The sequence below is a fragment of the Cydia splendana genome, chromosome 23 (genome assembly GCF_910591565.1).
Source record: "Cydia splendana chromosome 23, ilCydSple1.2, whole genome shotgun sequence".
Classification (NCBI taxonomy): domain Eukaryota; kingdom Metazoa; phylum Arthropoda; class Insecta; order Lepidoptera; family Tortricidae; genus Cydia; species Cydia splendana.
Window position 1 is genome coordinate 8606689 of NC_085982.1, and position 26177 is coordinate 8632865.

The following is a 26177-nucleotide window of genomic DNA, read 5'->3' on the forward strand; positions in this document are numbered from 1 at the left end:
TAATGTACATCATATATTTTTTTTAGTTTTATTATTCTCTTATTTTAGAAGTTACAGGGGGGGGGGGGCACATTTCACCACTTTGGAAGTGTCTCTCGCGCAAACTATTCAGTTTAGAAAAAAATGATATTAGAAACCTAACCTCAATATCATTTTTGAAGACATATCTATATCTATATACCCCATACGTATGGGTTTGATGAAAAAAAAATTTAGAGTTTCAGTTCTAAGTATGGGAACCCCCAAAATTTATTGTTTTTTTTTTCTATTTTTATGTGAAAATCTTAATGCGGTTCACAAAAAAAAGTTTCAACAGTATAGTTCTTATAGTTTCGGAAAAAAGTGGCTGTGACGCCTGTGACTAGGGTTTGCAATATCCGCCCAGTTTTCGGATCCGGATATTTCGGATATTAATTATTTTACTATCCGGATATCCGGATAAAACGGATAATTCGAATACTTACTTTTTATTTAAGAAATCTCTCATGAACTCAATAAAAAGTGTAATAGAATACAATTTTACGTATACAAGGCTATGTAACAGCGAGTATTTAAGCTATTTTTGGTGTTCTACCTTTTCGCCGACGATTTTAAGTTGATGTGCAAGTGCAAACATACAGCTGATGTAACCGTGAGGTTAGGTTAGTTTAGTTAAGTTGGTACGAGTTATTGTGTTGAGTTGCCACGTGACGTGATAATGGCAAAATGCCATTAGGCAAAAAATTATACTCACCAAGAACTAAAATAATTTTCGGCAAAGATTTCTTACACAAGCTTTGATTGCTTGATTAGATATGGTCGAACGGGTGACACAAACTATATTTGCAATAATTTACTATGTTATGGTGATACTTCAACCCTCCATTTTTGGCAGTCTGCGCTGGGAAATTAATTTTATTTGTAGAGTTTTTGATAATACTTATTTAGAGAATCGAACATTTTCTAACTGTTAGAACAGTCTCTTATTGTTGAAATTTTACATTGCATTTAAAGTCAATCCAGTTTTCCATTACAGATTTATTCAAATCATCATCATTCAATTTAAGAGCTGGCCTCTTGTCGGTGCAGCGTGATGAAGTTGTCTACACCTTGGTCGATCCGAAGCCAGCCCCTTAATGTCCTTGTACGACACGGACCCTCATGCTCCTTTACTTGGCTCATATAACTCTTTCTTGGTCTTCCCCTCTCCCTCCTTCGATTTATTTTGCCTTCTATGATGTTTCTGATGAAGTGGTCGTTTCGTAGCACGTGGCCGATCATTTTACCTCTTCTATATTTATTCAAATACAAAATGCTAAAACTTTCTTCATCATTCTGCTAAACTGTACTGCATTTCGATCGGCAGTTTAATATCAACCGAAGTCTTCCTCCGTTGGACTCAATTTAGTTCTGTTCGCACTTTGTTAATAATGTATTCGGACGCTAACAATAATGACAGCGCATCACGTCACGGGAACACGGTACTCGTACACTCAAAGTTACTTTTACCGAGCTAGGTCGATCTGCATACGATTGTGGAAATAAGGGAGTAGACGGCAATCAAGGAGTAATGAATAAACAGTTTTATAACGTAAAAATGTATCCAAATAAATAAAATCAACTGACAACGTGGTTTACATTATAATTCTCAACGTTTTTAAAATAGTTTTCTTCAAAAAGGTATTATTCAAATTATCCGTTTTATCCGGATATCAACTTAATCTAAATCCGGATACTAAATTGTACGGATATCCGGATAAAACGGATATCCGGATATCCGGATTGCAAGCCCTACCTGTGACATACGGACGGACGGATAGACAGACAGACAGACATGACGAATCTATAAGGGTTCCGTTTTTTGCCATTTGGCTACGGAACCCTAAAAACAAAGTTTGCATCGAACATTAAAAAAGACTTCGAATCCGTTTGCCTGACATCCTTATTTCCCCGCATGAGAAAAGATTTTTGTCTTTATAAATAAAAGTTAAGTAAGTAATACAGTGGTTGCATATCATTATTAAATTATGAAGTAAAACGTCTATAATAGTCTGCATTCCGTTTCCATCATCACTACAGATTATTTAGGTTCCTGACAGTTGGAACCGTTTATAATCTGTGGATTTTAACCTCTTTCAAATAATCGAATTTAAACTGTTGTGAGACATACTAACATCAAATCTTTCAAATCTTCGCTGACTCACACTTGGCCATCCTGCTACATCACACTCGCACGTCCCCGCCGCCGACACGTTAATTTCCTTTTAACACATTCCGGGCCAAGAACGGGACAGTCGGGTACACTGTTCGTAGCGACTACGCGTTACATACGGCGAAAACGTGGCTACGCGCTACGAGCGTAACCCGTAGCACTTAGTGGTGGCAATGAATGTGTTAATCTAACCTAACCATAACCACGCGGTATTCCATTTCCATCATCACTACAGATTACTTAGATTTCTGACAGTTGGAACCGTTTCTAATCAGTGGATTTTAACCTCTTTCAAATCTTCCCTAACTCACACTTGGCCACTCTGCTACATCGCACGTCCCCGCGGCCGAAACGTTTTACTACCTTTTAATCTAACCTAACCATAACCACGCGCCGGTGATTCCGTTCCCATCATCACTACAGATTATTAAGGTTCCTGACAGTTGCAACCGTTTCTAATCTGTGGATTTTAACCACATTCAAATCTTCGCTGACTCACACTTGGCCACCCTGCTATATTGCACGTCCCCGCGGCCGAAACGTTTCATTTCCTTTTAATCTAACCTAACCATAACCACGTGCCGGTGATTCCGTTCCCATCATCACTACAGATTATTAATGTTCCTGACAGTTGGAACCATTTCTAATCTGTGGATTTTAACCCCTTTCAAATCTTCGCTGACTCACACTTGGCCACCCTGCTACATCGCACGTCCCCGCGGCCGAAACGTTTTATTTCCTTTTAATAGGAACCTAACCACGCGCCGCTGATTCCGTTTCCCTCCTATTTTTCACTCTCCGCCTTAATAACCGCTTTGGCGCCACGAGTAATTTACTCAGAATGTCTTTATTGTCGTGTTAAGGTACTGTTCAAAAAATGGTGTTTCCGTATATGTTATAAAAATATTGTACGTATTTGTACAACAATAATAAAATTATTGTTGAACTCAAATCTCTATTATACAGCGTGTATTTTCGATAGGTACCTAATTGGAATAGGTTCAAATTAATTAACTTTCAATATGTATTGTTGAAACTTTACAACGATTAATTTTTCCTAATAAAATAATTTAGCACGCAATGCATCATTACTTTTTTTTCGGCCCGATTCAAACTTTAAGATACTTAGGTACATCATTTAATAGATCGAAAAACGATATGGATTAGATATGTCAAGTGTCAAATGTGACGTTTCTTCAAACAAAAACGTCACTTTTGACACTGACACATCTAATCCATATCGTTTCTAGATCTATTAATTAACGTATTTTAAAGTTCGAATCGGGCAGTTTAATCAAAACGTTGCACTTACTGACTCGAAGTCATAACTGTCACAAGTGATGACTATGTACGCATTGTATGCAATAAATATATTGCCGCTCGAAAAAAAAAACCCTAAATTAAACCATTAGTTAAATAATTTTGAAACTAAAAAAATCTTTGAAAATTATTTCACAACACTAGCCTCGTTACATTTTGCGGTCGAATTAAAAATACACGCTGTATAAAAACAGCAATGAGGTAGGAAACAAGTCAAGCTATGACAAAAGTTTTTAATACTCATTAGAAAAAACCCTATTTCTCCCCTTATTAAACATAAAAGCTATTCAACAAAAAAACATGATTGATACAAAACACCGTCACGCCCATTGTCACCATTGTCACCTTTAGTCACGACAAAAGCACCGTCCAGGAGCTTTTAGAAAGCTCCCTAAAGTCCCGAATATTGCGCTTACACGTAACGGAAGCTGTGACACGGGAGTTTATTGTTAAGGAAAAAAAAGGAAAATAAAAATATGGAATAAAATAAGGTATGAAGATTTAAATCGTGTAGCCATCATATATATCGGAGCGACCAAGGCGCTCACAAATATCTAAACACGCCTCTATTGTCAAGGCGTTAGAACGCGTGTTCAGATATTGTGAACGCCTCGGCCGCTTCGATATATCTTCGCTGGCGGTGGCGGCTGTACTACGAATGGATTTCGTAGCGACGCTACGAAATCGGCGCGTAGCCGCCTACGCCGTAGCAAACGTTGCGTATTTGATGGAGGCTATTTATGTACTTCAGATAAATGAAGGTAAAAGTATATGCTAAATCGGTAAATTGACAGAAGGTCATACTTAGGCAAGTTACAGACATTGGGGATCTTTAACATCTCCAAATTTTAAATATTATTAACCATAGAGACTATAAATATCTCTAATATTGTAGTATAGAGCCCCTTGAGCCCTTGAGGCTTTTTTACAGAAAAAATAATGATTTTAGGATTTTTTTACTGTTCGGTTTGTTTGTATTGTACCTAACAGTAATAAAATCCTAAATTTAAATTCAAGATATTCTGGTAGTAGGTATTAGCTATTTAGGCAAAAGTATGTTTATTTTGTTGTTTTTAATCATGATTTTTAAAAACGTTTTAAACTAACTTTTTAAGCATCAAAGATTTTAATGTGTGAAATAAGATTTGGCAAATTTCAACATTTGACAACTATAGTAGGATTCGATTTGTAATTTGTATCCTAATTCATATAAATTATAAAACAAATACTAACTTTATTTATTTTTATTAATTTTATTTTTTATTTATTACTATTCGGAGATCCAACAGCTGTTAACATGTTAATAGGTTTAATAAATGTGATACAAAAAGCCAATTACAGGTTCTCACTAGTAAATACAGATTAACAAAAACAATTGGTGGTTAGCACTATTGCACTACACATTCATTTCAATCATTTCAACGTCAAAGGCAGAGTAGTTAATTTTGAATACGTAAACTTAATACTAGTAGTAGATTTTAAGTCTAAAGAACTAAAACACAATTAACCAACAATTCACGGCAATCATAAACGAAATGTCGCGACAATATTCAACAATTTACAGCTGATTTCGAACAAGAGCTTGAATGCAGCTTATTTTGAATATCAAACCGAATCCACTAAATTACGCCGCGCTAGCAAAGTGACAATTTTCAAACTACCCACAATACCCATTATGTCATTTCGTCTCTCATATCTCACATAAGTAACGCATTCGAAATTAGATCTTAACACAACACGTAAGAACATATTTTAAATCGCAGCTTAAATTTCATTTGATCGTCTTTTATTTTAGATTCGCGCAGCGTGAAACGTTGTGGCAGTTTGCGCGCGTGCTGCGGTTTCGTTTGAAAAAAAAAATAGATTTCGAATTTAGAACGGTTTGTGTTATTTGGACACGACACGTCACGGTGGGAGGACGTACGTTGGGATGGATGCAGTTGATTATTTTTCTTTGTGAGTTTTACGGAAACAGAGCGTTGTCTACGGACAGACCGTAGTGCAAATGTCATAAAGATAACACAGAAACAGATAAACAATTATATACTCTGCCACAGCGACCCTGTCGATAAAAAAAGGCGACAAATTAAAAAAAAAATTGGGCGCGAAGAATTGACTTGCCATAGAAAATTCGAAAATGGCGCCTTTTTCTACTTACCAGGTGGGTGTGTTTCAGTATATAAATCTACTAAACTTTAGGTAGATAAAGAAAAGTAACCACGCAAGCAAAAGCTAGTAGAGAATAAAACACCGACTATAAATTGTCAGGAACAAGTTACAGTTTTCTATTTCTAACGATAAAGTGAAACGAAAAGTACAAAACGAATTATTACAACCAAAAGTTTCGTCATGACCGATTGTTTCAAAAATTGTTGTTGCACTTTTGATATCTTTGTAACACGATAGGTCCATATCAGTATACCTATATGTTGTATAATGTAATAAATACCGTAAAGTGTCTGTCTGTCCATCCGTCACTAAGTGAAGCCTTTCGCTTTCTTTACACAGTGTCCGGTTACCCTTGGATAAAGGAGATCATGTGCTGCTCGAAATTATGTCTTGTTGTAAGGGAGATAGGATATGTTTTGAAATGACAAAAACCGAGCAGTCGGTTAAAGGTTTTTTGGATGTAAGTGCAGTTGATTAACTGCTGTTAAATAACTACAATTTGTTATTATATTTATGTTGTATGATCGCGTTTCAAGATTAATACTTCATTAGCTGCAAACTTCTACGTTAGTTCATCAATATTATACTTTCAACAACATTAATGAGCAGCAACCAAAAAATATGGTTGTCTGTGAAGTCGGTTTACGGACGATAATTTTGTATAAGAAAACGTGGCCGTAACGTTACCATGGAGATCAGTCCACAATGTTACCATGGAGATATGTCCACAACGTGACACTTTTTCGTGCATGCTACCGATTTATAAGAAGTTATCACTTCAAAAAAATTCTCGATATAACTTCGCCGTTTTTACCTTTTGAACGCCAAGCCGTGCGTGCGTATCGTGTGCGGCACTTCATCGTCATCGTGAACCGATGAAGCTTGTCGGAATGCACGGTGGTCAAAGGGTTAAAGACCAACCAAAAACCGCCATACCAGGCGTGGCTCACTCCGCGATTGCGTCGCGTCCCTACAAGTACATGCGGCCCGCACCATTTTGGTGTCTAGCCATAGTGGTTGCCGCGCACCGCTACGGAACGGACGCCTGCTCGGCGCATGGCACCTAGCGTAATAGTCGCGTTTTGTTAGAGAGTGAACCTTCTGTACCTAATACATACTATTATTTATTCTGTGGCCATACTAAACTATATTATATGTAAACGTATTTTCGTAATCCTTATTGCAACGTATTAAGGTCTACAATTACTTAAACATTAGTAACATACCTTGGCATATTCAATTTTGAGTGTGCAGCATCCGGAGTATATGTCGCAGCCGTGTAGCGCCTCTTTCGCTCGCGTCGCCGACTCCACGCTTTCAAACTTATGGCAATGGGTTAAGGTTCATATTTCAATGCAGGGGATAACGAGAAATTATTAAAAAAAATTAATATTGTACAACAAGTAACTTTAAAAAAAAAGTTTATGACATAAATTAAATACGGGAATATTCGTATGTTGTTAGTGTAGGTATATTAAAATTAATTGGTAATAATTTTTATTTCACAATAAAATTAGTAAAATATAAAAAAAAACCTTACTAACAGATACTTTTAAATATGATACTTAGGGCATACCTACTGAAAATTCCTGGAATGGCCGCTTAGAAAAAATAAGTCTTCTCATATATCAGAATCCAGAAACTTTCAGTATGTCCCACGTATCTATACTTAAGCTAATACTATTTTTTCTCTAAAATTAACTCACAAAAAAGACCCAACACAATTCAAAAGATGTCTAGTTACATTTTAATCGTTCACTTTTTCAATGTAATGGTAATGTTTTGTTTAACTTCATCAATTAATTAATACTTACAAAACATTCTGCCTTTTATTCCACAATTCCTATAGGTTTAAAGCGAACAAAAAAAACTTTCCTCAATCTCTAAGTTACAAGGCATAATAAAACCTCGCTTTCCAAATAAAACGCCAAAAACCGAATCTAATCTCAATAAGATGACTACTCGAACATAAAACTGTTATTTAAGCAAGTTGGAACATTGATATTATTCAAATCGCTGGCAGTTGGACTAACAAAGTTGTGGGCGAGGCAATTTAGACCCTAATTCCGGGGATTAGGGTATAGAATTAGCTGTGACGATGGGAGCAGTGTTGAACGTCATTGTGTCAAATTGAGGTAAAGGTGGGGCGGCAGTGTGAGCGACAGCAATTGTTCATTTTAATTTTTTTTATAAAATTATTTACCTTTTCGCTTGTTATTCGTATTTTGAAGCTTATATCAAGTTTAGGGCTAGTAAAGGCGGGATTCCACCAGTGTGCTGCACTGTGCGGCACAAGCGTATTCAGTACAAACGTGCTATGTGCCTCACAGTGCCGCACACTGGGTGGAATCCCCCCTTAAGACTTAACGTCTAACGTATTTAATAAGATATATCGTCTTATTTTTGTCAGTAAGTTGATTGTATATATATAATTATATTATAAAGTAAGTTTGACGCGAAATATCAAAATATAATATGAATATGAGTAGAACTATTCATAATAATATAGAATGCAAAATTGTACCGTTATTTATTGAATACAGTACAGTGTTGTAGTAATGTTATATCATATTAAAATACTGACACTTAAAATATTACAACTAAATTAATCAATGTGACTTATAACTCTTATAAGCATGGTTAATAAAATAACGCTAATCCTGTTTAAGATCGGTTTTCTAATCTCAAACAGGCAATCCGGTGTCAATGGAGTACTAATAACGCCCCGGCAATGAGGTTTTGTATTTTTTTTATTTTAATCGCTAAAACTGCAGCCACACCGTCCACGGCAGACGCCGCATGTACTCCAGTCAAAACTTCCTCTCATTTGAATAAATCCTCCGCCAAAGAATATGCTAAATTATTTCACCGAATTCCCCTGTTTTACATATTATATTACCGTTTAACTTTTCATTTTTACGGTCGCAAAGTTCGTTATTGAAAATCTATAAGATTCGTTATTGGTTCGGGGACGAAATGATAGGGTCTAGGGTTCCTTGGTGGGGTTCAAAATTATTTTGCAATTACAATAAAACCTATTTGTGGACCCAGAAGACTCGTTTTGAACAAATGCTTTAACTAAATAATTCAGGAGGCCGATTTGAACGTGTCAATTTATTATCATTTACATTTCGCTCACACTTCTTTGTATATATATTAGCGAGAGCGAAACGCACCGGCGACTGCGAACAAAATAATACTTATTTAATTTAAAATATATTTTTTCACCTCAGCAGCTCGATCAAGGGTACTTTGCTTCTTAAAAATAGTGAGCAAAATGCGATTTTGCTCACTGAGTGAGACAAAACGACATTCAAGTGACCTTTATAGTCAAATGTCATTTCAACATGCGGGGTCTAATACAAGTTCGAAATACTTGGGTTCTATTATCTCTGTCCCTTTCACACTGTTAGCAAAAAGAAACAGACGAAAAAAAGTTCAAACGACATTCAACGATACTGTTTATAATAGACCCCCAAAAAACTTCAGAACGCATCGTTCCAAACCACGTACGAGCTCCGTACGAGTATGAATTCTTAATAATTATTTAATTAAAATAAAGTTTAAGATTTGATAAAAATACTATATTTTAGGTATTTTATTGTACAATTAAAATAATGAACCCAAAAAATACACAGATTATCACGCAAAATTAATTATTTTACTTTTAAGAATTTCTACTATAGTTAACAAATAGTACGTTTTTTTACAAAAAATAAGTTGTCGGTTTAAGTGTCAGTTGATGTTTTTTATTTCCATACTATTTTACTGAAATTTATTACTTATTATGTTTTGTTTTTGTGTTCGATTGCGGTAATTAAACTTAATTGTTTGTATATCTTAAGAAAACATGAGTGCATAGGTATTAAGTGACGAAGAAGGATGACATTTTTCAAGTTGTCTAATAGGTATGTTCTCACTGCTAAGGTGTGAAAAATTTTGTGTACTACACGAACCCAAAGTTATTTACATCTCGTGCGCTTTTGAGTCCCTTACTACGCTCAAGATTCTAAATTAATCAAACTTTGATCTCTTGTTGTACAAATAACTATTTATCAATAAGTAAGTTCGTATTTGCTTCCTAAAAATCCTGAACCATATTTGGTCCATCACCGCTCACGCTTGACAGGGATTTAGCTCCAAATGAGTTTAAGACGGACAACAGATGGTTCAAATATGTTCGTATATGATCAGTATTTCGACAAAACGGATATTCGGCGAGTGGATAACTAGAATAGCTGTTCGATTATATTGAGAAAAGCTTTTGTGATGTATTTGCTAGAATTATAGCGAATAAAGCTATAATATTCCAGAATTTTCATGGAAGAATAAAATGTTCACAAAGGCGAGATGAGTTTTTTTATGCAAAAAGAAATAAGGTGGTTTTAATAATTGGATATTTCAAGAGCAGTTTCTTTAGACACGATTTATACATGCTTGTGCTAGTAAAGGAATTGTTAAAGCCAGTAAAAATATATCAGAAATGAAGCAACGATTAGAAATGTTTACCTATTTATATTAATGAGGGTTTCTGCGATAGAGTTTTTCACTAGGTGACAGCACCGTGGCGAGAGGTCTAACTGTCAAAATCCACCAATCATGTTTAACCATGTTTTTGACAGCAGCTGTCAAAAAGACTTCACGTCACGGTGCTGCCATCTAGTGAAAATCTCGATCGCGGAAACCCTCATTATATTAACTTCCCTTTTGTGCTGTAAATATATTATGATTTATTTCAAGTTTTTGTCTTAATAAGAGTATAAACCCTGGAGGCCTATATTGTCTCACTACACACGCTTCAAAATGCAAAACAAAAGTAAATCTCTTTGAAGTTTAGATAACAGCTGCAGTATTTTTTATTTTCAATAAATTAAAATACGTTAAAAACCAACGACAAAAATGCATTGTAAAAAAATTGGCAAGAATCTAAAAATTTAATTTAAAATACTTCTATAAAATGAGCATCCAACGATATAAATTCAAAGAATGAGCCATCACTCTTCAGCCAGCAAATAACGATATATTATTATATTTAATTCTCCGCCGTCACTTCACACGGCGCGGAATATAAATTTGCTGTTTCAATCAACACGATCTATCATAAAACATGAGGCCAGTTCTGTTCTTAAAAAATCGATAAGGTTAAGATTTTAATTTGAATAACCACAGATTAGCAGTTTGTCGGACGATATCAGCCTGTCAGTTGTTCGGAACTGTCACCTTTTGCGTTTAACTGACAGGCTGATGTTGTCCGGCGAACTGGTAATCTGTGGGCCCCTTTACACACGGCCATCGATGTCACACCGATATGACACTGATGTGTCAGTGTCAGAAGTGACATTTCTTAAGAAATGAATCTTATAAGGATTGTTCGAATCGGGCCGTAAGATTCTAATCGTATGGTTCGTGGTAGGAATATGTGATGAGAGTCATGTGACGCGAAAGATACTGGGAATAAATGTGGGAAAAAGTAAGAAAAGTAAAATCAAGGTAAAGTTGGATGTGTGAGAGATGATTATGAAAGCAAATGATGAGATGACGAACGACAGAGAGGAAAAAGACATGCTGTGCCGGCGACTCCAAGTAATGGAAAATGGGCAAGCGAATGATGATGATATTTCGATGCGACCTTGAGTTATGTCATCTCATCAGATCAAGCATCTCACGCGCACCAATAAGTGCGAGCGAGATGCCATATGATATGAGACGACTTCTGATTGCATTCCGTGAGGACCATTTAGGGTTAGTGGCTCGTGCTGATTGGTGCAGTGGCGCACGCTGATTCAAGGTATATTGCTGAATAAAGAAACATTCATTCATTCAGAATAAGTTGAAAAATCAAATTTATAAAACAGAATCAGCCTTATTTAAAGATTAATGTAGGTGAGAGGATATAAAATTATAATTTGAATTTTGAGTGGCGATTAATTAGAGATTTCAGTGAAAAAAATATTGTTAAATGTGACTGAGTTATTTCCGTCGCGAAGAATAAAAAACTGTGAAATTTTGAACTCAAGAGTTATAAGCAGTTTAAGCTTTAAGAATGCAGTAAAATCATCATTGTCCGCCGGCCTAGCGAACTTCAAGATATTCACAAGAGACGACACGTACTAGATCCATTCTAGATACGTTATAGTTTAGATATCAACTAGTTCTCTTTTGCAGCGCAATTCGGGCAACCAATGTCACTTTTACGTTAGATAGAGTAAGATATCTATTAGATGTGAATTGGATCTCTAAGTCATATCCTGTGGAAAACGTTCAACAGTATCTCCAGAATCGCGCAAATATCAAATTTGACAGGTTAGATCTTAAACATATCGTTATCGTATCTTGGTGATGTCTAAAAGATGTCTAATAGATGTCTATTTCAAAATCCGAATCGGGCCCATAGACAGGCGATTTAGAATTCTTGACTTTTGAGACAGCGTGACAAATTATTGAAACAAGCGTGAGGTTTGATCAAGAATCACATGCAATAATCGACTTTATGATGAAGCAGATATAGCTGAAAATTCAACGGTAAAAGAAGTCGAAATGCGGTTTGATAACTCGCAGATTATAAACAAAGAATTTTATAGTGTCACATAATAATATATCAAGAAAAAGTTAGTTTTACATTTAAAATATTTGATATAAAATGAAACGTATTGCACAATCGTGAGATATTTCAAGTTAAATTGTGCGTATCGAGAGGTATTCTAAAAGCGCATATCTTTCGGTCAGCCGAGTTCACGGCGCGACCTTCATTTGGAGGATGCCAGTCACACCGGAACGTATTCATTTCATCTAAATATTGTCTGTCCAAAGAGAAGCAATTCAGTTTTCGTTCGAACGAAAACACATGGAACAAGTAAAAATAACGTTTGTAAAATTATTATGGCACGATTAAATATGGATTTTCTTCGTATAGAAGTATACCTACCTTTAAGGCATCGTTTAAATACTTATGTGTTCTGTTTATTCATATTTTACATTACTGCCGTAGCATTGATGCGGGAAATGTCAATTTCTCTGATAAAATGAGCGACATTCGTTTCCTCATTACTACCGCGATTAGAACGTTCAATCGTGACGCATCTAGGAAATTGAAAGTGACAGCGCTACCTGCAGGGGCATTCCAGAAAAGTGTCGGGTATTACATGACGCAATTTTGTTAACACTTCAGACAAAGCTAAGAAGCCGATATTTGGAAAATGACAACGTTTTATAACTTAGCTTTAAATTCAACGGTATATAATCAGTATATATAGATAAAATTCTTTCAACTGAGCTTGTTCACTTACCTGTACTAACAATGGCATTGTTCTATTACAATCCTATTATCTGCTTTTGTTCTCGTAGGCGCCAACCAATTTACTTACAATATAAGTTAGAAGTACATTGCATGTATATTGAATTCTAAACCTTATTTCTTGTTGAATGGGGTTAAAATGGTCTAAAAAGATAATATCATATTCAATCTTTTGGAAAGTCACATGCACCTTAGCCACGACAGGTGCCAATGGTTGTTAAATGCAAAAAAGGTTGGGTTAGGCATTATTTAGTTAGTGTATTTTGTAGTCTATTGTTTAAAGAAATAGAGTCGTTAATCTATACTAACATTTCAAGGCGGTTATAATCTGCTTTTACTACGAGGTGTTTATCCTAATTTGTGGTTTACCACTCAATGGTATTGTATTCTTGAGACTCGTTGAGTAAACTAGCTCAGATCGCTTGATTCACACTTTTTTTTTTATACCTAATACCTTTTTGTGGTATGCCCCTGCAGTTGGTATTGTAATATGGCAATTAGCCACTTTCAGTGTTTAACAGTAACACTCTGGTTTACTGTGACATAAACGCATATTGCTTGTGTCAGCGCAACCTAAAGGGAACATTCCATTTCTGACCGCAGCTGCACTACTGCTCCGACACGTCGTTGTTATTGTCAATTTCCATAGTAAAATGAATGACAAGACAATGAATGACAGTAACGTCGCAACAGTAGTGCAGCTGTCGTTGGAAATGGACTGTCACCTTTACGTGTCACGTATAGGCAGGCATTTAGAGAATATATGTTCTTATACGATAGTATAGTGGTGTGATAACACATAAGGTATTTAACTACAACTCCCATCACCTGCTCGAAACCATAATTATATTCCCCTCGTGTTATTTGACCATGCAAATGTCTGGAATGCCCCTGCAGTAGCCATGCAAATGACAACTTTACGCGGCGGTGCAACAGGCGGCCGGCGGCGCGCGCCCCGCGTTTCCAGCGCCTGTTGCGATAAATCGGCCGCGACTCTCGTTTGTTTATTTCTGTTTGTACCTAGCCGCGTATTCCGAGGGTTGATCGGGTGGACCAACATAACGTGACCTTGAATATTGTGGAGTTTAAGTTTTTAATTGGACGTAATTTAGGCAAAAGGCCTCTGATCCTATCCACTAAAGTACATATTAAATAAAATTGTTACTTTTTATAAAAAATAGTCATTAATTTGAAAATAAGGATATTTTTACTTAACTGTGTACCTACCATTAACGGCCGGTTTCAAACGTCACAAATCTGACGGTCAATGTTAAATCCCATACATTTTGTCAGGAATGTGACTGTTAGAGTTGAGTCGCGCTTTAAAGTACAAGTTAAAATTAAATTGCCCATTTTATTGGGTATGGATCCTTTTATTTTACAGCTAAATAGAAATAAGATGATTTTATAAGAACTCAATTTAAATTATTATTATGCTGGTCCGTCTTAAACTTTCTTATCTCTTATCTTATGGTTTTTCGGGGGCCCTTACTCCCCTTAGGAAAGATCCGTCAACTAGGTACTCAAGAGCTTTTTCGACCATCTCCATGTGCCGGATGATGGAACTCATGGGTAGCGTTTTGAATTCCTTTGGTTCCAGATAGCCTTATCCAAAGTCCTTCAACTTTCACTATAGTTCGTTTTTTTAGCATTAGAAAAAAGGTAAACAATCTTGACGTGTCTTTTTATTAAAAAACACGTTTGAAAAATAAGTCACGGCAAATATGTAACAATTATGAATCATAAATACGATTAATTACATTCTTTTGCTTTCGTGAGTAATAGTTACTGATTTTTAAAAAGCGTTTTTCAATTAAAAGACACGTCAAGATCGCGTAGTCTTTTACTAAAGCTCAAAAACGAACAGGCACGCGATGTGAACAACAACGTCCATTTGCATGGATCTGTTTTGTTTATTTTTAACCGCTGTGACTCACGCGTCGTTTGTTTACGATATTGTCTGGGAATATTGTTCGATCAAACGATATACGACTTTATGGTGAACTTGATAGAGTTGGTTATTGTATGGTTGAGTGAATATTTTTATGTATTCGATGGGCTGTTTTAAATTGTCGTAGAACTATAATAACAATGATTAGATTGGGGTATTAAGCCTACTTTTGTATTTCGCTCTACTAACATAGCGTACGTAGTTTTCCTAATAAGTATGTATTATTTTTATAGGGTATATAAAACATATGGACTTTTGAAAAACTTTACTAATGCTTAGATTTCTCTTCTATAATTTTCTTATAAAAAACTGAAACTCTTTAAGAAACTGTTTTTTAGACTGTTGTCTACACTCATTAAAAAAGTTTAATTACTCATTTTGAAATTACTTTAGGTGCTATAATCTGGATTAATTACTGGTAATTAAACCATTTTTTTGCGTTCCTCTAAATTTGTCCATAAGTATAGTTACGGACAGACAACGTATAGTCTAAACCAAAAGGACAGACCTTGAAATTTGAAAAAAATTGACTTTAGTAATTAATGCTCTTTGGTAATAAAATAATATGTGGGCAAAACAAAAAAAAACCTCAGACCCTGAGTTTCTTCTTCTTCAACCTAGCGTTTTCCCGGCCTAGCACCAGGGTCCGCTTTCCTGCTCAGCCTTCTCCACTTTGCCCGGTCTTCGGCATCCTCAGGTGTGAGATTGTTCTCTCCCATGTCCACGAGTTTCCTTAAATAAATGTATGTTGGCTAATGGTGTGTTTCAATTTTCAAAGCCGCCATCTTAGATACCGTCACACTGGCGGCACACGTCAATAAGTAGGTACTTATTGTCATTAAAAGCAGAGACTTTTACTTCAACTTGTGAGGCACAGTCAAGTGTAAACATATGGGTGCATAAAACTTCTCAAAAATTTGTCTCATAGTTCTTAATTCGTTGACATAAGAGATATGGGACATATTTTTAAGTATGATTTGTGCACCCATATTTTTACAGTTGACTGTACCTACCAACATCATTATGCATTTCAATTTGTTTCATCTGTTACCCTGTTAACATACTCCACATACTATTTGCATTAGGGGTTGTGCACAAATCACGCGAGGTGTTTTCGGCTACTTTTTGACCCCTCCCTCCGCCTTGGTGATATTTCGTGAAGTTTTTGGCTACCCGCCTCCCCCACATAACCTCACGTGTATATTTTTAGAAAAATTCTATCCGACCGGTAAAGGCCACGCGCTCCAAAATTTCGTAAAATAGACTCGCTATTTTGAAGTGCGGAGTGAAAATTTATATTTAACGAAACCGAGAAAAAGTATCTTCTCATGTGGTAGGTATTTTTTCTTAGTTTCGTTCACTGTAGAAAAATACACGTGAGGCCTCCTTGTACCCCCCCTGTCATGATTTTTTCGTGACCCCCACCCGCGCGAGATTTAATAGGGGATCGAACCTCGCGTGATTTGTGCACAAGCCCTTACCTCCGTATCTGTACACCCCAAAAAATACTCCACACATAACCCTGTTAACACACACATACACATATCCGCACACAAGCTTTGTCTCAAAGGAGCATCTAACATCGTTACATAGATTGGAACCGGTGATGCGATCCTTTTAAAGAGACAGGGTTCTAAGTATAACGAAATAGATATGCTGTTGATACCTTTTGATTTTAAACGGTACGGAGGAAGTTTAGAATAGAAACTACTTAGGAGTCTTGAGTAAAGTAAGACTTTTTTTCTTAAAGTTGCTTTTGGACGTAGAATTGAATTCAGTTTTTGGGCTGTTAAGGGGCCCACTGATTAACAGTCCGCCGGACGGTATCGGCCTGTCAGTTAGAACAAAATTTTGACAGTCCCGAACAACTGACAGGCCGATACCGTCCGGCAGACTGTTAATCAGTGGGCCCCTTTATAATTTTATGTACTTACCTAAAACAATGTATTTTAAACATATATAAAAAAAATAAATAAAAATAAATAAAAAATAAAAATTCGTTTATTAAAAGAAAGAAGATAAAATTACATAACTAGCTCAGTGATCCCACACTAGGCTAGGCCTGTGTCGTGGTGACCGCTCTACAGAATTACCAAGTACATGAACTTTTGGGGTATCCTCTAAACTAAAGTGCTTAGGTATATACATTGTATGCGAAGAAAAAGAAAAAAGAAATGCTAAATGAAATGCATGCAAAAAACTAAGACATACTATTACTAACTAATACAATTTTATATTATATTTACAATTTCAAGTGTGTACTAGAAAGTCGTGATGTGTGTCATGTGTGTGTGAGTATGATGTGAAGTGTTTGAGTCTGATGTGATATGTACGTTAGGTACCTAAAACTGAATGTAGGTATTTTTTTTAATTATCCAGTTTAACCCCATTTCACCTAAGGTGATAATGATAAACGAAATAAATAATAGTGATAGTAACGAGTTAAATAGTAGTGTGACTACTTGTAAAAACACAAATTAAAATATGTATTTTCATAATAAAGTAATTTTATTTGTTCTTAGGGTGATAACGATTTTAATAATACAGTCCGAGTTGAACTATTTAATAGTTGATGCTCTAATTCTGATTCCTGAATTCCATTAAAAGGAAACTAACTATTTTGTCAATTTTGTGATCAAATCTCATTTGCCTGTCTTCGCCATATCGTTTAAATTCTTTTTTTCGTTTGGACAATAACGTTCTATTTAAAGTTAAAATAGCTCAAGACGCTCGTTAGACTGAGGTGTTAAAAGTTTTACACCTTTATCGACTATATCCGCTAGTGACGTTGCTACGTCGATAGATTTACGATATTCTCACTTGTTCCATTGTGCGATATTTCGTTGAAAATATTCTCAAACGCATTTGTCGAGCCGTTGTCATCAATAATCTGTAGAGAAACTGTATGACTACCTCAAAGTTTTGCAATGATTTCAGAATACAATTATTTCATTCTGAGGTATAGGTACCTACTCGAACGGTCCAAGCTCTATAATTTTGAGTGGTAATAATGTCATACACCATATTTAAAAAAAGTTTTGTAGCTTAATTGAAAACATGGTGAAGGATTAGAGCATAAAAGAAAAATTAAGTAAATTGTGCAAAACTCTTTCAGAGTTTGATAGAAAAAATAAATCTACCCCTTTATTCATATTCTTTTAAATATGAGTACCTCAGGACGGGACTAGTCGTGGACGTGGAGCCTAAGTGTAAGACCTGAGCGGACACTCGAAGCGGAGCGTTCGGCGGGGCGTGCAGCGTGGCGTCGGGCTCACAAGTGAATTGAGCAGCGTGCACTAAGGCCGCTCCTATGCGTTTGCATTTGACATGCACGCCGCACGCCCCGCCCCGCTGCACGCCTAACTCGAGAGTCCACTCAGGCCTTAAGCCGACCACTGACTAACAGGCCGCCGGACGATATCGGCCTGTCAGTTAGAACAAAAATTTGACAGTTCCTAACAACTGACCGGCCGATATCGTCCGGCGGCCTGTTAGTGGTCGGCTTTAACCTTGTGCCCCGCAAACGGCAAATTTATCGATATGTATTGACACGTATTGATACATCATTTTCCCGCCCTAATCTAAAACAGCGTGCGCCTGCGCCTAAGGTTTACGACCTCGTAAAAATATACTCTAATTTACGATCTTATTGATAGAGAGTGACGCTTAAGTGTTTTTCATAATATTTATATTTTCATTCTTCATTTGTTTTTTATGTTCGACTATTAAACGCGAATTTATCGGAAAGAGTGCCAGATGAGAGATTTTTTTAGAATCTCTGTATAAATATAAAGAAACAGAATAGCCAAGAAAAGTTTAATTCAGGTCGGAGGATGAAAGTCCAATTATCTTCGAAAATTAGCTAAAACTGCTGTTGTCGCCAAGCTAATTCCGACCCACCCGTATTTATTATAAGGTGTATATTCTATTGAAAAGGATATTCAACCATGGCCTGCACGCCATTTTTCTTGAACACGACGATCCTCTGCACCTGCCCGTGTGGGGTGCTTATTGTGTGTATCACGTCCTGTAACAAAGGAAATAAGTATCTTTAATAACAATAACAACTGTATTTAAGACGAAAGGGGACGAATTCACGTGACCGCTTCTCCGTACAAAAGTAGTAGTTCCCATTTTCCTCTTTGGATCATTACATTCATTACAAGTAATTAAGTACCAGTTGTAAAGTAAAAAAAAATGTAAGTAAGTATACACTTTATTGTACGAAAAGAAAGGAATATTGGTTATAATGGTTACATCAGATAAAACAAATGTGCAGTACAAAGCCGCACTTATTCCTAAGAGGGATCTCTTCCAATTAACCTATATCGAAAGGAGTATTAAAAGCTATAAGTACCTAAAGTAATACTTATTACTACTCCCTCACTCATACAATAAGTTCAGTATGTAATCTTCTTTGTAATAGACATAATACTGCAAGTAATCCGATAGCCTCTAGCAATACGACCAATGATAGATGTCAATTATGTCAGAAAGAAAATGTAAAACGGCGAATACAATCATCTAGCTCGAAAAAGGTTAGATTGTGTGTTTAATACTTTAGCAATTTTGGTCAAAGTAAGGGAGTGTCATTATAAACGTCATATGATATTGTCACACTTAATCGTTGCAAATGCATGGTTAGCTTGGTCCAACTCTATTTGTTAAAGTTAACTTCTACCCGTTGATTCTACCTGTCAATAACTGCATCGAACGATTTGCTCAACCGAGCATAACAGGCGGATATTCGCTTTGAATATTGGGGGTTTCGACATCTGCCTAACTAAGACCAACACAATCCTCTTTGGGATATCTAAAGTTAGAGACCAAACAATAACTTGGTAAGATTAAGAAGCTCTACTAGCATAATAAGCAATATCTGGGAGAGACATATAAAAACTCAAAAGTGCGCGTTTTGCCCAGAGATAAGACCTAGCTAGATCGATTTTTCGCCCCCGGAAATCCCCATATAGCAAATCTCATCGAAATCGTTATATCGAAATACATATAATATATCGGGTGGAACAGAACGAAGGACTTTTACGTAAACTGGGAATTGTTCAGGCTACGTACTTTATTTTTCACTTATTAATCACGTTAATATTTCTAACCGTTTTTGAGATACAGTTTGTTAAGCATTAGTGCGAAAATCTGTATGTTTCAACCCTAGAAAGTAGATCGTATGAATGACATGACATGTGTCAATTGAAAATGTGAATAACTTTGAAGGGTTGTCACTGATATAAAAATATTTCATTTTAATAATTTTGTTTTACTATTAAATCCAGCTTTACGATTATAATAACTCGATTGTAGATCACTTAGACAACACTATCCTTTCAGCTCAGTCTCTAGAAATGTTCCACCCTGTATACCTACAAGAATTGCTCGTCGATGTCGATAAAAATTATGACGTACGACATTTCCGTTAGTTAATTTTTAAATATAACAAAATAACCTATTTCTCCTATTACAATCTGTTGAACCAGTTGATTTCGTTCCCTTATAAACTTCGCGCATAAAACTCCTCCGTCCTAAACTTCAAAAATAAAAATACGAATGTTAAAGGCAGGAAAGGAAATAGTCTCAAGGAAACTTTCCCAATTTCCGAATCCTGTCACACCATTTTATTATTTTTATTCACTCAACCTGCATCTCTATGCGACGCAACTGGATTGCATCCCATTCGGATACATTGGCTCTTACATAGCTGGTATGTTATTCGCCAAGTGCAGCAAGTGTCTGGCTCAGGCAAAAACCAGCATAAAGTCAACCAGTATACATCTATGGTGTTTTCGTTTTTCTTTTCGGTCCATCCACTTTACAGCGTACTTAACGAATACAAAGCAATTGTAAGGTACGGGCGGAGTCGCACCATAAGGGCTCCTTTAGTCCCTTTTTGGTACGGAGCCCTAAAAAGGCGTAGTACCGCTGGCCTACACTGTGTAAGCGATGACAATACATTTCGTCTTGGCTTCAAACAATGCATGCCCGTGAAAAAAATACTACAAATTGCGCTGTACTGTACAGTAGACCGGACTTTATATGTAACAAGTTAAGGTAGTATTTACAATGGCAGTAGAACAGTTATTTGGGAAGTAAGGATTTTGAGGAGATTGCCAGTTTAGAATATTGTAGCGATGTAACAGGTAATAAACTTGTAGGGAGAGTCTAAACAAAATTTATATTTTTGCGGATTGTGATTTGTGTAAGGATTTTTGTTAAATGAGTTCAATTATTTTCGATCTAAGCTCGAAGCCAAAGGTTTCTCTGAACAGATTAATTTATTCTCGTATATCTTTTGTCTTTTTTTAAGCGTGGGATTAGGCGGGACACGTCTGCGGTATGTACCCGGGTCAGTGGGTCAAATTGGCTACTGAATGGACACCGTAGACCCGGGGCAAAGGCAGACCAAAAAAGAGATAGCGAGATGACCTCGACGCTTTTTGCAGCGACTGGCGGGAGTATGCACCAAACCGTGATGAGTGGCGGAAGGGGAGGCCTTTGCCCAGTAGTGGGACACAAAATAGGCTATGGAAATAGTAGTTTGTGTTACAAGGGATCAAAATTATATATTTCCGTCAAGGGCGTACATTGAATCCTGAGCGTAATGAGGGATTCAAGTGTTAACGCCCAAGACGACATAATTTTGATACCGTGTGACACATACTGCTTTTCACGTCAACTATAAGGAAAATATAAAAATCTTAGTGTTGACACAATTATTATGTTACAAAATATTATTGAAGCTAAAAAAAAGAATGCAAAAAATAACAAAAACAGTGTCCTAGAACAGAAAAGTGCCACTTTGATCCCCGCTAGCAGGGAGGAAAAGTGCCACTTTGATCCCTCCTAGCGGGGAAGAAAAAGCCCTTTTCCGAATAGGTAATGTGAAAAGAATCTTTTGTCTTTTATCTTACTGCATATATGATTACGGAGGGTTGTACTTTTAAGACTAAGGCTTCTAGACGTATGTATGAGAAATATAACCAAGCGAAACGATTAAGAATATTATAATCTAAACTATCTACAACTCTAATACTATAACTTCACATCCACAACGCTGGTACGATTAAAACGACCGCCCCTCATATATTCAAAAGCAAAAAAAAACAAAAACAGAACCCAATGGAAGCGTGCAATGTCAGAAGCATACGGCCGAGCGCACGCCAGTGTACGATGGGATTCCAATTCCAACAAGTGGCTCGGCGATATTGCCGTGTACACTGCGTGGTATAAAAAGTGTAAGTTTCAATTTAAATCACGAATATGGAATAGCACTTATTCAATTTCCGTATTAAATATTGGAGTACCATGTGAGGTTCCATGCCTAAAGGGTCCTCATGCACATGCAGCATAAGGACTCGTTAGGGGCTGTCCATGAATTACGTCATCTATTTTTGACGATTTTGCCCCCCCCCCCCCCCCTTACCCCTAAAATCATCCAAAAATCATGCTTCGAATGACCCCGTTTCCTCCTTCGTCAAGCTACCATCATCCGATGTCCAGACCCATCCCCGATTTGAAATGACGTAATTTATGAATAGCCCCTTAGGCATGGATCGCCACTACATTATGTACATATTATATAAATTCGACATTATGGTGGAGTGGAATGACAGTCTGTATCTTTAGGTAGGTATTTAAATATAAGTAAACAAAATCTACCCTCAAATGGCTCCTTAAGCCAGTTGAGGGTAGATGAAAATATTACATGATCAAATAATGTAGGTTAAAGTCGAGTCGTTCATTGACAGATCCAGGCGGTTTTGTATTTGGTTGGTTAACCAATAAATGTTACAACTACCCGAAAATTTACAAATTGTTTGTTTACTTTTATTTAAATACCTAAAGACACAGAGTATAGTTCCTGCAGTTAGAGTACTTATAGCGCCTGGATAAAATCTAATAATTTTGAGCATAATATGTTTAATTGCTTACACCAATTAACAGGCAATTCATAAATTTTCTCATTTCCACCCTTCTTTTTACCCTCTTTAGGGATAACTTCCGACATAAAAACTATTCTAATGTCCTTCCCTGGGACTCAAACTATCTCTATGCCAAATTTAAACTAAAGGCGTTCAGCGGTTTAAGCGTGAAGAGGTAACAGACAGACAGAAAGACAGACACACTTTCGCATTTATTAGTATGGATGGATAATGCGTGTACACTTTTCTCCGGCCTGCATTGCAATATCGACACCCTCACATAAATGCATGTCATTAGAATCTCAGTCCCTGCTTACGGTATGCGTATCGGAGGTACACGTAGGATACGAGTATATTATACACCTGCGTTTCATATTGATGTCTGGGCAATTTCTATCAAAGTTTTACCCCCAATAATGCAAATATTTTTAGATTTTTTTTTTGTTTCCACTTTACACGAGCTTTTCTCGAAATCAATTAGCTGTTTCGATACTAATGCGAGGAAATAAGTGTACCCCAAAACTACATAATTTTTTTGTTTGTCCGTTTTGTTACGGTTATAAAAATGTGTATTAAAAAGGTAACCAAAGGGGTCATCCATTAATTACGTCACACGAATTTCAAGGTTTTATGACCCCTCCCCCCTCCTTGTCACACTTTGTCACATTTGGCAAACCGGGTGACGTCACATTTTTTCAACGAAATCGGCAAATCGAATTAAGTATTATTAATTTTTTGTCAAAATATTAGTAAATTTATAACCCACAACTGATTATGAAAAAAAAATTAAACTAATAAAAACGATTATCGTTCCAAAAACTTGTTTTTGAACTGTACAGTAAATAAAATGATTAAAATAAAATTTTGGTTACTGATGAAGTTAAAGTGACGTCACAAAGTTTGTGACTCCCCTCTCCCCCTTGTCACAACATGTCACATTTTCTTGACCAGCTCCCCCCCCCCCCCTAAACGTGTGATGTAATTAATGGATGACCCCAAATGGACAAAAATAATTAGGGTTTTTTTTCTCTGTAAGAGAGAGAATGGAAAGAGTTCATTATTATTAATACTCATAATTAATAATATGAAAATTCCCTATTATAATAACACAAAAAATGGGGGTCCAACTAAAAATATAATATATGTATATCTGCGTATATTTTTTGCGATGCATTCCTATAATAAGTTCACTTTCAAAACCTCAAAGAACAGACGGAACATAGAACATGTAACTTAATATTTGCCATTTTCATTTTTCCGAATGCAACCTGTAAGCCTCAAAGATATGCTAGTATAAAGTAGCATTTTCCATCCTTGTGCACTAAATATAATACTAGACCTAAATCCTTCCAAGGCCGGTAATCCATTGTACGTTGGTTTCAATAAAAGATATTATATTAGCAGGCAAATAATATAAGTTACGATCTTTTTCGTTCAAGCTAGTTTAGTGCACAGAGCATTCACCACGCTTAAAAAAGCATAGCCTCATGCCAACCAGTATAAAATGGGATTTCTCTTGACTCATAGTACACCCAGCTGCAAAAGTGCATACCTACTCAACGAATGAATTCCATTCTTAAAGTAACCATATCGTATCGAAATCTAATTTTTAACGTTTATTAAAATTAGAATCAGGCCGTTAGTCTGGTTTAGTCACAGAATAAATAATAGTACTAGGTACAGAAGGCTCACTCTCTAACAAAAAGCGTCTGTTACGATCAGGACAGGACAGATATCGCCGCTAGGTGGCGACAGCGCCACGCGCGGCTTATGGCTAGCCACCAAAATTGGTGTGGAACGGGTGTACTTTTAGCTACCTGTAGCAAAGCGACGAAATCGCGGAGTGAGCCTCGCCTGGTTTCGTCCGAGTGTATGCGCTCGGTGTATTTTAGGAATAAAACCAGTGGCTTTGTACTGCATTGTGCATGTTAAGAACATAAGAAGATTGCGGTTTGTTTAAAGGAAGATACGTTTACTTTGTGAACAAATACACATTTCCATTTTCAGAGATTGAATTAAAGAGGATACTTATAATAATATGAGCTTGAGCGGTATTCAGATATAAAATCTGTTTTGGTTTTGATATTGTAGTAGTAGTAGTAGTAATCACTTTATTACCCCTTTACGTGAATATGACATCGGACGAGTTAAGGGCATTTCACACCGCCCGATTTGAATAATAATACCAATTCTCGCTCTAGGGAGCGAATTAAGCGCGAAACGTGACAAATATAACCGGTTAATTAATTACCAACATAAATTACCTCTTTGTTTTAGCCATACTAGTATTAAAGAGCATCGGAACAGTGATTAAATACTTGCTGTTAAAATACTTGTGAGTAAAGTACTGCGCTTAAATGTAATACTACATATACCCACCCGTCTATAAATGTGAGTTAATATGTGTTCAAAACCTGAAAGTTTTAGATATTATAATACTAGCTACTTTGATAAATTGAATATTAAATTTCTCAGAACATTTCCAATTTTTGGGAAATTTTCTGCTATTTGCACATTTGTATGGATAACTGTTTAGTAACAGTAAAAATGGTAAAGGTAATTATAAGAAAGGCGACAATTATTAGGAAAAAAATATTTTTTGTTCAGTTTTTGGCATGATATTATTCAATATTGAGGTACAGTCAACAACAGAGCTATGAATACAGGTAAAGTGTCAAAAATATGTACACAGTACTTTATTGCCTGTACATTAAGGTCGTGTATACATATTTTTGGCACTTTGCCTGTATTCATAGCTCTGTTGTTGACTGTACCTAATTTGAGAAACCTAACTACATATCTATTTATTGAGTGAATAAGGCAAATACAGATATAGTGCATATAATTATTTTCCATCGTATTTTCACGGAAACTTACGAACCTGTCTTGCTATTTCAGTCAGTCTCGGTACAAAAAGTACTGACGTTGACTGAACTAGCATGACAAATACGAACGTTTCCGGGAAAATACGATGGAAAACAATTATGCACTACATCTGTAAAATACAACAAAAGTCTAAATTGTATGATGTCTTATTAAAACAATCCTGACAAACCCTGAAACAGGTATATCCTATTCCAAACAGGTAAAAACCACTGTAAATCAGCGTCGTTGCACTATGTGCTCCGACACATTCTGAGTGGTATCCTCTTTGAGACGACAAGTTACAAAACCATGTCTTATAGGTATTTAATATCTGTTAATCTTAAGATTGTTGTGTCAGTCAAATAAATTCTTTTAATTTCATTTCATTTCAAAAAATACCAAGTACAAAATACTCGTCACCAAGAGCAAAGGAAAATAAATAAAAATAGCGAGTGA

The 26177-nt window shown here is 36.2% G+C and overlaps 1 protein-coding gene across 3 annotated transcripts in view; it reads right to left on the reverse strand.

Annotated features, from left to right (window-relative positions):
* The window catches only part of LOC134801822 (heterogeneous nuclear ribonucleoprotein L), a 722115-nt gene that overhangs the window by 117396 nt on the left and 578542 nt on the right, over positions 1 to 26177 (reverse strand). For all 3 annotated transcript variants that reach the window (XM_063774451.1, XM_063774453.1, XM_063774452.1), the window contains exons 3-4: positions 18867 to 18952; positions 6907 to 7003 (exon numbers count right to left, since the gene is read on the reverse strand). In XM_063774451.1, coding sequence (XP_063630521.1) covers positions 6907 to 7003; positions 18867 to 18952 — 183 coding nt within the window. The remainder of the gene's footprint in view (positions 1 to 6906; positions 7004 to 18866; positions 18953 to 26177) is intronic.